Raw genomic sequence first — 14,385 nt, 5'->3', positions numbered from 1 at the left:
GTAAGTGATCATATACAGAAGTGTTTTTTGTTTCAGTGTATGAACTGTGCACTCTGAAGTTTCTACAGATGAAGATACCTGACTGGTTGTCAGACTGCGTCGACATGTTCTCACAGAAGTCCTCCTGGCTGACAGGCTGCAGCTGAGACTCTGCTAGCCTCTGACTTTGGACAGAGACCTCTGGAACTGGAACTGGAGCTGGGACTGGGACTGGGACTGGGACTGTTACTGAGGCTGGAATGAGACCCAGGACGGGTTTGGGTTCCACGCTGGAGTCTTTAACAGCATCAGGTATCAGGACAGGATCTGTGTTCTGGTACTGGTGGAGAATCTGACTGGTCAGGTTCTCAGACTGGTCCATGGTGGTCTCTCCTTCCTCTTCCACCTCCATCTTTTTGTCCTCGCCTCTTTCTGCCGTCTGGCCTTCCTCTGTCACCTCCATTTGTTCTTCTCTGTCTGTTTTCACTTCCTGTTCCTTCTCACTGATGAGGGTTCCTTCTTTTTCAGGTAGAAGTCTCTGTTTCTCCTCCTTCACCTTCTCTCTTTGGTCATCTCTCTCCACCCTCAGCTCATTACCAGAGCTCCCCTCCTCTCTGACTCCTTGTCTCACCCCTCGTCCTCTCTCCCGCTGCTCTTCGCTTTCCTTCTCCTCTCCTTTCTGCATCACAGTTTGTGTTTGAGGACCGGCCTGACTCGAAGGGGATGCTGGACTCAGGAGAGATGGAGGCGAGGGCAGGGGAGAGGTGTTTTTTGGCAACGAGGGGTTTAGAGGAAGAGGAAGCACGTCTTCATTGCTCAACGTCCTCTTTGATTGGCCGGACAGCTCAGGCGACTCTACAACAGGAGGTGCTGACTGCACAGTGTGGGTGTACGTGCAAGGTTGTGTCTGGCGGCCCGAGGAGAGGGCAATGATTTGTAGCTGCCTTGCTGCAGACGGCGAGCGCTCGAAATGGGAGGAGGCAGACACAGGGTTGGTCACAGGTAACGAGCTGTGCAGGGATTGGCTCGAGGGCCCAAGCATAGCTTGAGTTAACGGACAGCTCTTCAGTCCGGCCAGCGGCCTGCTGACAGGGGATGCCTGACAGGCGGGGGCAGCAGCGATTGGTTGGAGGGTTGAGGATTGACGTGGTGACGTCACTCTGTGACCGTTTGGAGAATGCAGTCTGGGTCTCAGAGGGACGGCTCGAACTGGAGAGTAAAGAGCTGCACGGAGGAAAGAGAGGAGAACGAATTAAAAAGTGAAGATGCACTGACACACAGACACACAGTAATGTAAAGTAACTAAGTAGATTTACTCAAATACTCTACTTCATTACAATTCTAAGATTCTTGCACTTTACTTGAGTATTTTACTTTTATATCACTTTATACTTTGACTCCAGTATAGTCCAGAGGTAGATACTGTATTTTTTACTGCACTACATTTATCTGACAGCTGTTAGGAGTAACGTCACAGATCAGGATTTAAAAACAATATATGGAGATTGTTACATAGTAAATCAGCCTTTGTGATAGTATATAAAATGAGTCAAATTAGCTCTACTTCAGTCAGCTACAATATCTAAATGCTGCTTGAAGTGATAACAATAAACAGAGACAGAGTCCCTTTTTGCATGTATAGAGTATTTTTACTTTTAAACTTTAAGTACATTCTGCAGGCATAAGTTAACTACTTTTACTTAAGTTAAGTTTAGAAAGCAGGACATTTACTTTATTTAGAGGGATACATTGGTAGAAATGGAATATAATAGGTAGGATTTCTTGAAAATAAGAATTGGTGTTTTCCTTAACTTAACTTAACTTAAATAAACTGTTTATATCTACAAAGAGAGCAGGTCCTTGTCTGTAGAGATCGCCATGTTTACTGCCAAGTCTCTACAGTAGCCCAAAACGAACCTACCAAACACTGGCTCTAGATGCCAGATGCCATAGAACATGTTTGCATTAACAGTTTTGCATCGGCCACCATAGTTGGCAGCCCCTCTGCATATCAGACTGTTATATTCAGTGAAATCACCAGGTCTTTTGGAGAGGAAAAGACCTCTGCGGACAATTCAGTTCCCACCAAAAACCTCCTGAACTTTTAAGGAATTCTAACCAGGAGAAGTTTCAGCTGGTTGCAATCTACAATCCTCACCACTAGAAACCACTAAGGCCACTAATTCTTACAAACATAACCTTTAAAGGAAACTACAGCATTTTTTAACCTTGACCTTATTTTCCCATGTTATTGTGTTTAAAAGACTAATACAGGCAACAATTTTTTAAATCGTTCCACCATTGAGAGGGACGCTGCAGCCAGTAGCAGCAAAACAGGCTGTAGAATAATCCCTACTGGCAATAATGCATCATTGATTTACATTCATTTCTGTTTGTTTTTGCCACTGACAGGCTCAGAGTGTTAATCTAAGTGTCTAATCCCTACAGTGAAATATAACATTTTTTCTTTACCTTTCACTGATCTGGTCTGTTCTGTTTTGTCTATAAGCTAAGCTTTCTGCACTCCAACACAAAAAACTCTTCCTGGCACTCCTCTCTCCAACTCTAACTAACGTTTTCACCGTTGTTTTTCTGGAACAAGTCTCCTCTTGTTAGATCTCAAAACAAAACTGCTCGTTGAGAAAGACTGGTTTGCACATTTTAATAAACAGACCAGTCAAAAGTATGGAAAATGTTTCCTATCTCACAGGGATCCTTTCCATAATGTTGTCAGTTTTAATAACAATCTGAGCCTGTCAGTGGCAAAAACAAGCACTTTAAGTTCACGTAAATTGATGGTGCACAACTGCCCTGATTGGTTAGATTGCAGTCTGTTTATCTGCTGCAGCTGCAGCTGCAGCGCTCTCCCTCAACACTAGACCAGTTTAAAAAAAACTGTTACCATTAGTCACTAAGACACAAACAAGGATAAAATAAGGGCAGAGGTTGAAAAATACCCTTTAAGTAAAAGACCTGAATATTTTTTCCACCACTGCTGACACATCTATGACCTGATTAACTGCAGATTAATGTTCTGTCACTTTTGTTAGATAGATTATTTATATATTTTATATATTTTTTAAGCTCCAGACTGAAGTTTAAACTAAACTTCTGTGGATTTGAATGGTGCTCCTCTGTTTGAAAAGACAAAGAGATTAAACCCCCAGCTGCTGTGCAGTAATCTGCTCTGAGACCAGCATTGAAACACCTGGGGAGAAACTCTGATTCAGGGTGTTGGCAGTACGTCTTTAAATGTTATTTCATGCCTGTTGCTTCATGTTTGTTTCCCAGAAGGTTGGTTTTATGAGGATGTCTCTTTGTTCAAACAACTAGGGAAGCGTGGAAATAAAACAGGAGCAACTTGTAACACAGAAACCTGAATAATTACCCCCATGTTTGTTTAGTGTGGGTGTCTGTTAATTCCCAGGCCTGACCTGTCAGAGCCAGAAAGTGGGACCTCAACTAATGTTAAAGTAACTATTTTAAAATATATAACAAGAGTACTGTAAGAAAAAAAAGTTTTCTCTCATTTTAAAGTGAATATTACTGAACTGTCCAAGTGATCCAGGGCAGAAGTTTCCAACCATTTGGGCTTGTCTAAATTTTAAAACACAGCAACGTGCCCTTGTCATCATCACTTGTTACATATATCAACAGGTTATGACCACTTCAACTAAAAAGTGATTTCCCCTTCTAGGATTGTTTTATTTTGATAATTTCTAGTAGCCTGAAGAGGGAAAATTGTCCAGATATTTTACAAAAAATAAAGCAACAATAAGGTAAAAAAAAAGAAAAGAAAAGAAAAATAAGCAATTTTATTAAGCAGAAATAAAGTTTTCTGCTTGCCTCGGACCATACCTTTGAATCCATTCACATCACTGAGATGACTGATTTGTCTGACACTGCGACACGAAACAGCAGTTCCTCAGTTAAAATAAAAAACAACCAATGAACACTGCGGGGAACTAAAAAGTAGCCAATCAGCACCATGGGCAGGACTAAGGCCATCCAAGCTGTTGTTAAGCAGTGCACCAGAACCAGTGAGGAGTAATAACAAAAATGGTGAGCGCCATAGACAAAACAGAGGCTGCTATTGAGGCTGCTCTAAATTGAGATGTCATCTGACATCGTAGTTTGGTCTGTTCTTTAAACCCTGGCAAAACAGGCATGTTAGCATGGCTCACATCACTGATGCATGCTTACATGCACAAAATATTCTGTTCTTTGCCCTTATCCTGAAGCCTCTCTCTTTCATTCCTTTAACCGCCTTCTTGAAAATGTCGGCATTGCAACATCTGCACGTTTCCAAAAACCTGTTGATATCCAAGTCTTTCATAATCTTTAAAAGTAGGCGTGTTTCTCTTTCCAACCAAAATGTGGGCTTTTCTTTTGGGTATGTATCTCTACTCCAAAGTCTTAAAAACTGTCTGTGAGTTGGTTTGTGTATGACACACAGAGCCAGCTATAAACTGACAGAAAGCTGTGAGTCGCAAACTGTGGGAAAAAATTAATTGGGAAAAAAAGCTTAATTCTGAATATCTAAATGGAATATGGTGTTTACATACACACCTTGTCACATTCCGTATGTTGTCATATTAGGAATAATGGTGGAATATTTGTGTGCATGTAAACGTAGCCAGCATAAACTTAAAATGACATTAGATTAAAATGGAAACATTGATCTCTAGTGGTTGGAAAACCAAACCCCCCCCCACCAAAATCAGTTGAGTTGATACAATGTCAGATTAAAGATGGAGACAGAGAGTCTGTTTGATATCAGGCAATTTTTCTGCCTTTCTTATTTTGTTAATTTAGTTTTTTATTCTCTTGCAACAATTGTAGATTGACCTTGTGACCCCCATGTTGGGAACAACTGGCCTACAGGTTTAAGAAACTGACCAGGTAATCGCATCTCTGGAGGGACTGCTGAATTATTGCGGAAAGCTCAATTACCAATTTAATCCTAATGTACTGATTGCCAGATTGATATAAAGGCAGGTTTTTATTCATACCTCAATTTTTTGTGTCCCCAATTCCTGAAACCAAAACTACAACATTCCCAGCTCCTGCTTTAGATTTCAGCAGTTCACTCATGCTGAATGATATAAAGCCTAAATCAAACAGGTTCTTCCTGAGATCTTTATCACACTCAGTGTCAGTCATCCTCCTGGGACCTACTTGGAGGTGGGACGGAGAGGTGGCGGCTGGGCGTGTTCGTACTCTCCGTTGCCGTGGTGGTCGGCTGCGGACGCGGCCTGAGAGGGGGAAAGAGCGGGGCGTGAGGGCGAGAGAGGGGAGGTGGAGCTGAGGAGGGGGGCTTGAGGCGGAGGGAGGGGGGGATGGTGAGGGCCCCAGGGGGAGGAGGCCTCAGGGTGAGACTCTGGAGCTAGAGAGGAGAAAGAAAAGCAAAATCAGTATGGTCTCAAACAAATCGCATTTGACTTTTTAGACTTTTCTGCTTTGATGTAAGGTGTAAACAGACAGATTTAATTTTGAATCAGCTCATGATGCTTTCAGTCATTATGTTCCAGTTCTCTCGAATTCTCTACCACATGAACAAAGGTCTGTTACAACAGTGTCTTCTTTTAAAAGCAAACTACAAACATCTTTTCTGCAAGCTTTTACTAGGATTAAAGTGTGGTTAAGCGGTCAGCATTATTATCATTTCCTTTTTTCAAATAATAATACCTTCTTATCTTATTTCCTTTTCATTGTAATATCTTCTAATCTCATGTTTTTGTCATGCAAGATCTATGCCTACTTTTTATTTTGAAGCATGAGTGTACGTGTGCAGATGTGAAATGTGTTGTATAAATAAACTTGATTTGACTTGACTAAACCTCTCCCTCAAACACCAACTGTCCAATCATAGGTTAGCAACCGTAACTAGGCACGACAGGTTTGTCAAGCTTTGGCTTCCATGGAGCTGTGGTGACAGAGGACCATTTCTAACAAGTCTGGAGAGTCATGTTTTAAGCATTTCCAAAACCAAAAATACAAGAGCAAAAGTATACAGACTGGATTTACCAGTGTGTTTAGTGTATTTATCTGCTCTAATGGAAGCTTCAATCAGGAACATGTCCTGCTAACAATACAAACCCAGTGTTACTTCTAAGGCCAAGCATTAGCATATCATTATCTAACGACCTCAGTTTGTATAAAGGGGTTCTGGGTGATATCAGAGTAGCCTATATAGAGAGTTTTCTCTTTATTTCTTCTGCCAAGGAAGTCATGTTTTCGGTTTAGTTTGTTTGTCTATTTGTCAGCAGGATTACAGGAAAACTACAGGTCTGATTTTCATGAAATTTGGAGGTAGAAGAGTGTAGAATATGCCAAGGGAGAACCCATTACAGCCCAGACACAACAAATCGACGTCAAAGAACTATTGATGGTGAAGTGTGAAGTGAAGTGAAGTGAAGTGAAGTGAAGAGTGTTGTGTCGCCTCATGACGCCTGTGAGTCCATCAAAAAGTTGCCCTTAAAGACAGCAAAAGGTACAGCCAATGGCCAACTACCACGTACATTCCGTAACTGCATGAGAGGACTTAATTCTCCACACCAGCAGCAGTGTCATTCAAAAAGGAAAAATGGAAAACCAACAGGACGAATTCAAGACGCTAGTTAGCCAGTTAGCACATTAGCAACACAGCTCAATATTAAAAGAACAAAACATTTTTATAGCAGGCTAACACACAATTACACTAAAAGTTATGGACTGTTTCTGCTAAAGAGCTAAGTGGCTAAAAAAAACGATACAGGCTCCACCGTCTCCAACACCTTTTCAACATGCTGAATTGTCAAAAAAACAACAACCCAAAAACAAATAAAAAAAGAACTACAAAGGCTGACGAGGGCACACCACAAAAACTAGGATGACAGATGCTCATCGATGGCCTGACATTGACCAACTGTACGACCAACTGTCAGCTTGGTGGATCAGGGCTGCTAAACTTTGGAATGGATTCAAATCAAGGGGCAGATAAACTAATTATTTTTCCCTTTCCTTAACATTGCAAGATAGTGTATTTGGCCTGAATGTTTGAAAGGTGAAAGTTTAAGTAAAGTCAGCCATGCAGTTAAAAGCTCAAAACTATTTGCATAGTACATGCTGAAAAATCACATGAAGAATATACAGAGCTAGTGCATACAAGTTACCCAAACTCCTGTCTATGCAGGTGTGTCTTTAGCTGGCTGTTAAAGAATCAGCAAAGTCAGAGGACTGTAAAGGTGCAGGCAGAGCATTCAAGAGTTTGAGTGCTATGGCCTCAAAAGCTCAATCATTCCAGGTCTTAAAGCGGGTGCGAAGGACAGACGGCAAATTTAGTGCATTTGATCAAAGACAGTGAGCCAGAGAATATGGGTGTAGTTCAGTTATGTGAGCAGGAGCCTGACTGTGTAATGCTCTGTTAGTAAGAATGAGAATTTTCCTAGGTATATATGTGCCTAGAAATATGCAACATATAACAAAAGAAAACTTTGAAAGAAAGCTTCTTAAAAGTGACAGATTATTAAAAGCCTGGAGAATGGCTAGTCTGACTGTTTATGTGAAAATAATAGTGTTAAATTCTTTAGTGATCCCTCAGTCTGTTTACATCCTTATGGCATTACCATCACCAAAGGAGGATCTTTTTAAAAAATATGAAAGAATGGTTTTTGGTTTTTTATGGAGCAGCAAGCCAGACAAAATAAAGCGTGGTTACTTATATAACGATTACAGCCATGGTGGGCTTAATCTATTGAGCCTCAGAGCACTTAACTTTGCACTGAAGGCATCCCTTGTGCCCAAATTTAACTCAAATCGCCAGTGGTTTTCAGCAAAGCTATTAACAACCTTTCATGCTCCTTTTCATAAACAACTTTATCCTTACTTTCAGTTAACTGCCTCTTAATTTGCTCTGTTGAAGAGAAAAGCTTTTCCTTATTTATCAGGTTTCTTGGAAGAAGTTATAGTCAGTTGGCTTCAATACCAATACCATCAACCAGAATCATCTCATGAAATTCGAAGTCAATTTTTATGGTACAACAGTAATATTATGATTACCAATATGTCCTTTTTTACTGAATCAATGTTTACAGTGGGTTTATTATTTGTAAATGACCTTTCAAATAGTAAAGATGAAATTATGTCTTACAATGAATTGACAGCTATATACGGTAATGTTTGTGACTCCTGGACATATAATCAACTTTGGGCAGCTATTCCACAGACTTTGAAGAGGAAGTTATCATTAAGCTCAAAACAACTAGTATGTTGCCCTGCTATCAAGGATAGAACATGGGTAAATAAGAGGAAGATAAATAAAAAAATATATCATTTCTGTATGTACAAAAGAAAAATTGCAGTGGCACCTGTTGCTGTATGTTCAAAATGGGAGGATCTCTTTGATTTATGTATTCCATGGAAAAAAGTTTTTACAAACATTTATACAACCACTTTTGATATCTCTATTAGAATTATACAGTTAAAAATCATTTATTGTTATTTGCCCACCAACAAAAAGACTCAAAAAATGGGGCATCCAACAATGTGACTTATGCAGATTTTGTGAAGAAGAAGAGGAGTCAGTTCTTCATTTATTTCGGTATTGTAAGGAAGTTGCACTTTTTTGGATTAGAGTAGGTCAATGGATTTCTGTTTATAGCCAAAGCTAGTTAAAAATTGAGCGTTTCAAAATGTTTTTGAAATTTCAGTGGACTATAGAAAAAGATATTAATAGAAACAAAGAACAGTGTGTAATTTTTGAACGTGAGTGGGAAATTTTGAGTTTGAGTGAAGGCTGGTCTTAACAACAGAAACTGTGGTGACGGAAGGCCTTTGTTTATTTTTGTTTATTTTTGTCTGTTTATCTTTTTTGCTATTTATTTATTTATTCTTATTCTTATTATTATTTTCCTTCTTAAAATCTAATCTCCTTAAAAACTACAACAGGAAGCCAATTTATCTTTGTTCTCTTTTTGATCATTAAGTCTTCAGGCTGCTGTTTGTCCTGTTGATGGTGGTTTCTGTTTTTTGTGTTTTTGTAAAGATGTATGTTTTGTCGTTTTAATGCCTTGGTTTTGTAAACTGTGTGCTATGTGTTGTATATCTTTAGATTTGTTTGTGTCTTGTCCCTGTATTTTGTTGTTGTTGTTGTTGTTTTGTGTTTAATTAAGGAGGAAACAGCTAGAATGGCTCCCTTAATCAACATGGTTTATTTCAATTGTATAATCTGTACAAAAAACAAATAGTGAAAAGGACAATTTGCCATTTTATTGAGGGTCATTTTTGGGGTGGCTGTTGCTCAGAAAGTGGAGTGGCTTGAACACTAAGAAGAAGAAGAGTATAAAAGTATTCAACATTCCACCGCTCTTAAAAAAACAGCGGCCCTCGTCGTATACTTTACACTTTCTTTGCTGTGGCCATGTCTGCTGTTAGGTAACTGTTTGTTTGCTTATTTACTGTTTGTTTATGGAAACACATTAGTTCCGCCTTTGTAGCTCCTTTTTGATACATATCTACTAACTGTACAATAGTCCTGCCATTGTGACGGGACCAAAAACAAAATGCAAACTGACATTGCTTGATTACCTGAGCGGACCAGATAGAGTACATATTTGGAAAGTTTCAAATTGGCCACCAGGCTGGACTTTGGACATGTCTGGGCTATACAAATGCAAGTCCATTTACCATTCATGCACCGAACTATTTCGAGACTGGAAGTCAGCACAGATTTTAGGAAGTTACAGTTCAGATGTGGGCACCCTGATTTCATCACCATCCTCATCTTTCTCGACCTCAGTGCTACTTCCGTCTCCATTAACCATTCCACACTAATCACACACCACAAATTCACTATTGGCATTACTGGCACTGCCCTCTCCTGGTTCCAGTCCAACCTCTCTGACAGACATCAGTTCATCTCTATCAATTCATCCATAGTTCCTGTCACCCATGGCGTCCCCCAAGGTTTGGTGCTTGGTCCCCCTTTCGTCATGGACTGGTCCTCCGCCTCCATGGCTGCCAGTTTTACTGTTACACAAATTATACACAATTCTACCTCTCTTCCAAGACCATCACTGCTCACTCCACCCTCACCACCTGCCTAACTGACATTAAAACATGGATGCAAAGAAAGTTTCTGAAATTTAACTGCAATAGGTCAGAAATCTTGGCCCAGACTCCCTTACCCGCCCAACCCACGAATTCACACTCAACACTGATGGCTCCATTATCACCCCCTGCACCCAAGTCCGCAATGTCTGAGTTGTCTTTGACCCCACCCTCTCCTTCCTGCCTCACATCAACCACATCACCAAAACAGCCTTCTTTCACCTCCAAAACATTGCCGCCTCTAACCCTCTCTGTCACCCTCTGCTGCTGAAACACTCATCCATTCACTTGTAACATCCAGGCTTGACTACTGCAACAGCATCCTCTAAGGCACCACAAACACTGTCCTCAATAAACTTCAGTATGTACAGAACTCTGCTGCCCGCCTACTTACCAGAACCCACTCACGTGACCACATCACCACAGTCCTTCAGGACCTCTCGCAGTTCACAATCTAGCTCCTCCATATCTCTCTACTCAATTGTAGTCTTTTATTTTATTGTCTTCATTAAAGAATTCACTGTTTTTTAATCCTACTCTATGTAAAGCATCTCTGAGGACTCTGGAAAGCACTATATAAGTGTGATGTATCATCAACATTATTATTATTATTATTGTTATAGGCAGATTTTGTTTTAAATTGATAGAGCCAGGCTGGCTGTTTCCCTTTGTTTCCAGTCTTTGTGCTAAGCTACACCATCCTGCTACTAGTTGTAGCCATATTTAAAGGACAGATATGAGTCTTCTTACCTAATGCTCCTTCACAAATTAAATAAGCATATTTCTCAAGCTGACTTTTTTAAGCAACAAGGACAGTTTTTATTAAATTAAATTACTAAAGATAAAGTTGGCAACAGTGGCAAATCCAGTCACTGACTAGAAATAAGAAGCTGCTTTTTTCTACTTCTGTCTGTAATCAAACACCCATTGTTTCAAAAATCACTAAGAATTTTAATGAAAGTTAAACAATTATCACTGTGAACTGCACATGTGCTGTGCCAGAATAGAAAACTTGACAGTCACGCAACAGTAACTAACAGCAGTGAGGCTAAGCAAATCATCAGTCAACATGCATACACAAAAGGTGGGATTTGCTCGGCTGCTTGGCTGCTCACCTGAGCGGAGGCAGGGTTAGAGGAAGGAGGAGAGGAGGAAGAGGAGGAGGAAGAGGAGGAGGACAGGGCAGGTCGCATAGCAGACGTAAGAATCAACTGCAGGAAGAAAAGGAGAGAGCAAACAGGGGAGGAAATATAAAGAGGAAGCAGGGATTAAAGCACAGTGTCTAATCATATTCATGCACTGAATATGAATATGCATGTTTGTGTGTGAGTGACTCATAACATCTCTACATTGAATAATATCTTAATGTCTTCCTCCACAACTGGGTCTAATTTAAAATCATTGTGAAAGCAAAAAAGAAAAAAACACTCTCTCTGTTCTTTGCATTTTATTGTTCAGCTTTAAGACATGGACTCAAGTTAGCTGGTGTAGGTTTGTATTTTTCTTAAAATGAATCCCATAAAAAGACCAAAATCAACAAAGTATTAGTCCATCCCTAAACTCTGACTTCCTGTCCGTGTCTCTCAGCTGCGAGCCCACTGGGTCCTACTGATGATGTAAATCTTTCAATAGTAATTTCCTCAAACAGCTGCTCACTGTAGTCTTTATCAGACAAACAGGAGGAAATACTGACTGTTGGGGACTATTTTCAGGGGGGGGATTAATCCACACTGCATGCTCTACTGCAGTGGCTCCCAAAGTAGGTGCCTTGAGGGCAGGCCAAGATTTATGAAAAGAAAATGTTGTCAGTCACATTCACCTCTAATTTTGTTTATTGTGCATTTAGTCTCTTTTTTGGCAACTGAATTACACTTAAAATACGAGAGTAGGGAGGTGGAGTGAGTCTGTGACCATCACTGTACAAAAATGTACAAAAAGAGCAATCATGCTCACTGGTTAGTAAAAAGCTGGATGGAGCTGGGAGAAGGAGACAAAGCAAAAACCAGGGCTGCAAAATTAATTACAAAAAATCCTAATCTCGATTCATACATCGATGTGATCTGATTTCTAAATGATGGCGATTCACTTGCTCCTGTTTCACTATGCATTCCTGTCAAGCTGCATTCACATGTTCTTGTAGGCCTTTTTTATTATCGCTTTTGGCTGCGCCAAGTCAAACCATGCCGCAATGTTTGCATTTCCTTTGACAGTTTTGACATGCCGATTTGCACTATGTCACACTAGAGATGAACCTTCTTTATAGTAGGTCCAAAAGGGCACCCGCCCACCTTCAAGCAAGTAGCAGTGACATCTCACTGACTGCAACAAACCCCGAAGATCCCCCCTCCCCCCCAAAACAAGTGTGTGTTGCAAGACTCAACTCACCTCTGTCTGTGCAGGAGACAAGAGAGAGGCATTTCTAAAAGTCCCTGTGTGTGTTCAGCTCTCAGTGCGTTCGTAGCTTCTAACTGAATCTCTGTGGTGTGGAGTATAGTTTCTCTGCTGCGTCTCTGTTTTTACTCTAGATATCTGCTTTATTTTACTGTTTCATGTTCACTTTCAGCATGAGTCATGTTAAGTTACTGCTGATGAAAACCAAATATTTCCTGTATTAGCTGCTTCACAATAAAAGCTATTAAATTACAAAACAGTGTCTGACTTTTATTGTGAAGAATTTTTAGGAAATGACACATCCACTGTTTTATGGCCGCTTGACTCAAGACAAGCGCGTCACATAATGGTCAGTGCTCAGTGGGTTATTTATTCTAAAGCTGTGACTTTACATTATGTTCTTCTAATCTGCAGCATTGAAGTTTATCACTGTGATATTCTAAACTAAAAGACAAAAAGAGACATGAAGGTTTTTTTGTTACAAGATACAAAGTTCAAGGCCAGCACTTTAATATATTAATTGTAATTCAAGCACTTTGATATCTTATCTTAATGTCATCTGTTTAAAGCCCTGTCTCCCCACCAAGAATCTCAGACGTGTTTTTTCACTTGAGCATTCAAGAGTACAGTAAATGTTTTTGTAGAAAAAAGAAATTAGGCTGTAGATACACACACAGTACTTGTTAGTAGAGACATTCACTGTTGGTTTTGTAAAAAATAAGAAAATACAGAATACTGCCAGATAACTCTTCTAACGATCAGCATTAAACATGTTTGTTAAAACTTATTTTATTGTTCTGTTTTAATGTTATATATAAGTAAGGATGATATGACAATATATACCACAAATGATACAAATTGCATATCATCTGCAAATTAATAAGGAGTAGGGTTTTTTTAATGGGAATACTGAATTTTAATAAGATTCATCCATCAAAGTGTTTCTATTTCATCAGGTATTCAATTCGCCAGACTAGATAAACACAGAAAGTTGTCTTTGGTGACACATTTTATTTATTGTTAGTGTTTTTCTGTGGTCTAGTTTTATCTTTAACTTCATTTCCTCTTTTTAATGTGTATGGTGAGGCACTTTGGGATGCTTCTGTGCATCAAAAGTGCTATTATTATTCTATTGTGTTTTTCTGCTCTGTTGCTCAACTCTGAAATTTAAAAGCTGACGTGAAACCCATATTAGAGCAGAGAGCTTACAGTGTCTGTATTTCCTACTTTACCTGAATGTATCATCACTCTGTCATTTGCACTTTCCGCTACAATCTCATTTAAATACTGGTAATCTTTTCTGCTGTGCTGTACGTTGGCAGCAGCAACTGGATTCAACAAAGAAATCTATGTAAATATGGGTTTGCCTTCGTGTGTGTGTGTGTGTTTGTGTCTGTGTGTCTGTCTATGTTTACCATCTGAGCTCTGAGCAGCACCTGATCTTGGCCAGACCCTTTGAGACCTTTCCCCAGGAGCAATGTCTGCTGGGATACCCTCTGCCTGACAGGTGAGGGGCTCTGATTGGCTCGCACAAGACCAGGTGTGCCCACAGGATGAGCCTGTGATACCTGGAACAAAGGGAGGAGAGGAGAGGAGAGGAGAGGAGAGGAGAGGAGGTAAGGGAAGCAAATCAGGAAGAGCTTTAGAGCAAGAATGTCTTAATACATTTCCTAGAAAAGCAAGACAGTGGTTTAAACAATGAGAGTAAACAATGGAATGTTGTTTTGAAGAAACTCAAGACTCGTAAAAAAAAATAGTGATAAACAGTCAGACAACTGCACACCGATAAAGTATATTGTCATTTTCTGAATCATCAAAATTTGGTTTTGGCACTGCTCACTTACCTTCACTGGAGCAGGTTTATTAATATAACAGCAAACTTCATGCTGCCCTCACCTTAGACATACCTAAGATCCCATCTATGCA

At 39.9% G+C, this 14,385-nt stretch overlaps 1 protein-coding gene across 4 annotated transcripts in view; it reads right to left on the bottom strand.

The window, feature by feature from the left end:
* Nucleotides 1-14,385, bottom strand: part of si:ch211-230g15.5 (polyhomeotic-like protein 3) — a 44,819-nt gene that overhangs the window by 17,392 nt on the left and 13,042 nt on the right. For 2 of the 4 annotated variants that reach the window (XM_049564782.1, XM_049564785.1), the window contains exons 3-6: nucleotides 13,875-14,027; nucleotides 11,184-11,279; nucleotides 5,158-5,365; nucleotides 79-1,203 (exon numbers count right to left, since the gene is read on the bottom strand). In XM_049564782.1, coding sequence (XP_049420739.1) covers nucleotides 79-1,203; nucleotides 5,158-5,365; nucleotides 11,184-11,279; nucleotides 13,875-14,027 — 1,582 coding nt within the window. The remainder of the gene's footprint in view (nucleotides 1-78; nucleotides 1,204-5,157; nucleotides 5,366-11,183; nucleotides 11,280-13,874; nucleotides 14,028-14,385) is intronic. The other 2 variants (XM_049564783.1, XM_049564784.1) reach the window with 2 other exon arrangements.

This window comes from Epinephelus fuscoguttatus, linkage group LG21 (assembly GCF_011397635.1).
Source record: "Epinephelus fuscoguttatus linkage group LG21, E.fuscoguttatus.final_Chr_v1".
Classification (NCBI taxonomy): domain Eukaryota; kingdom Metazoa; phylum Chordata; class Actinopteri; order Perciformes; family Serranidae; genus Epinephelus; species Epinephelus fuscoguttatus.
Note: the sequence above shows the minus strand (reverse complement) of the source record. Positions and strands in the feature narration are given on the sequence as shown.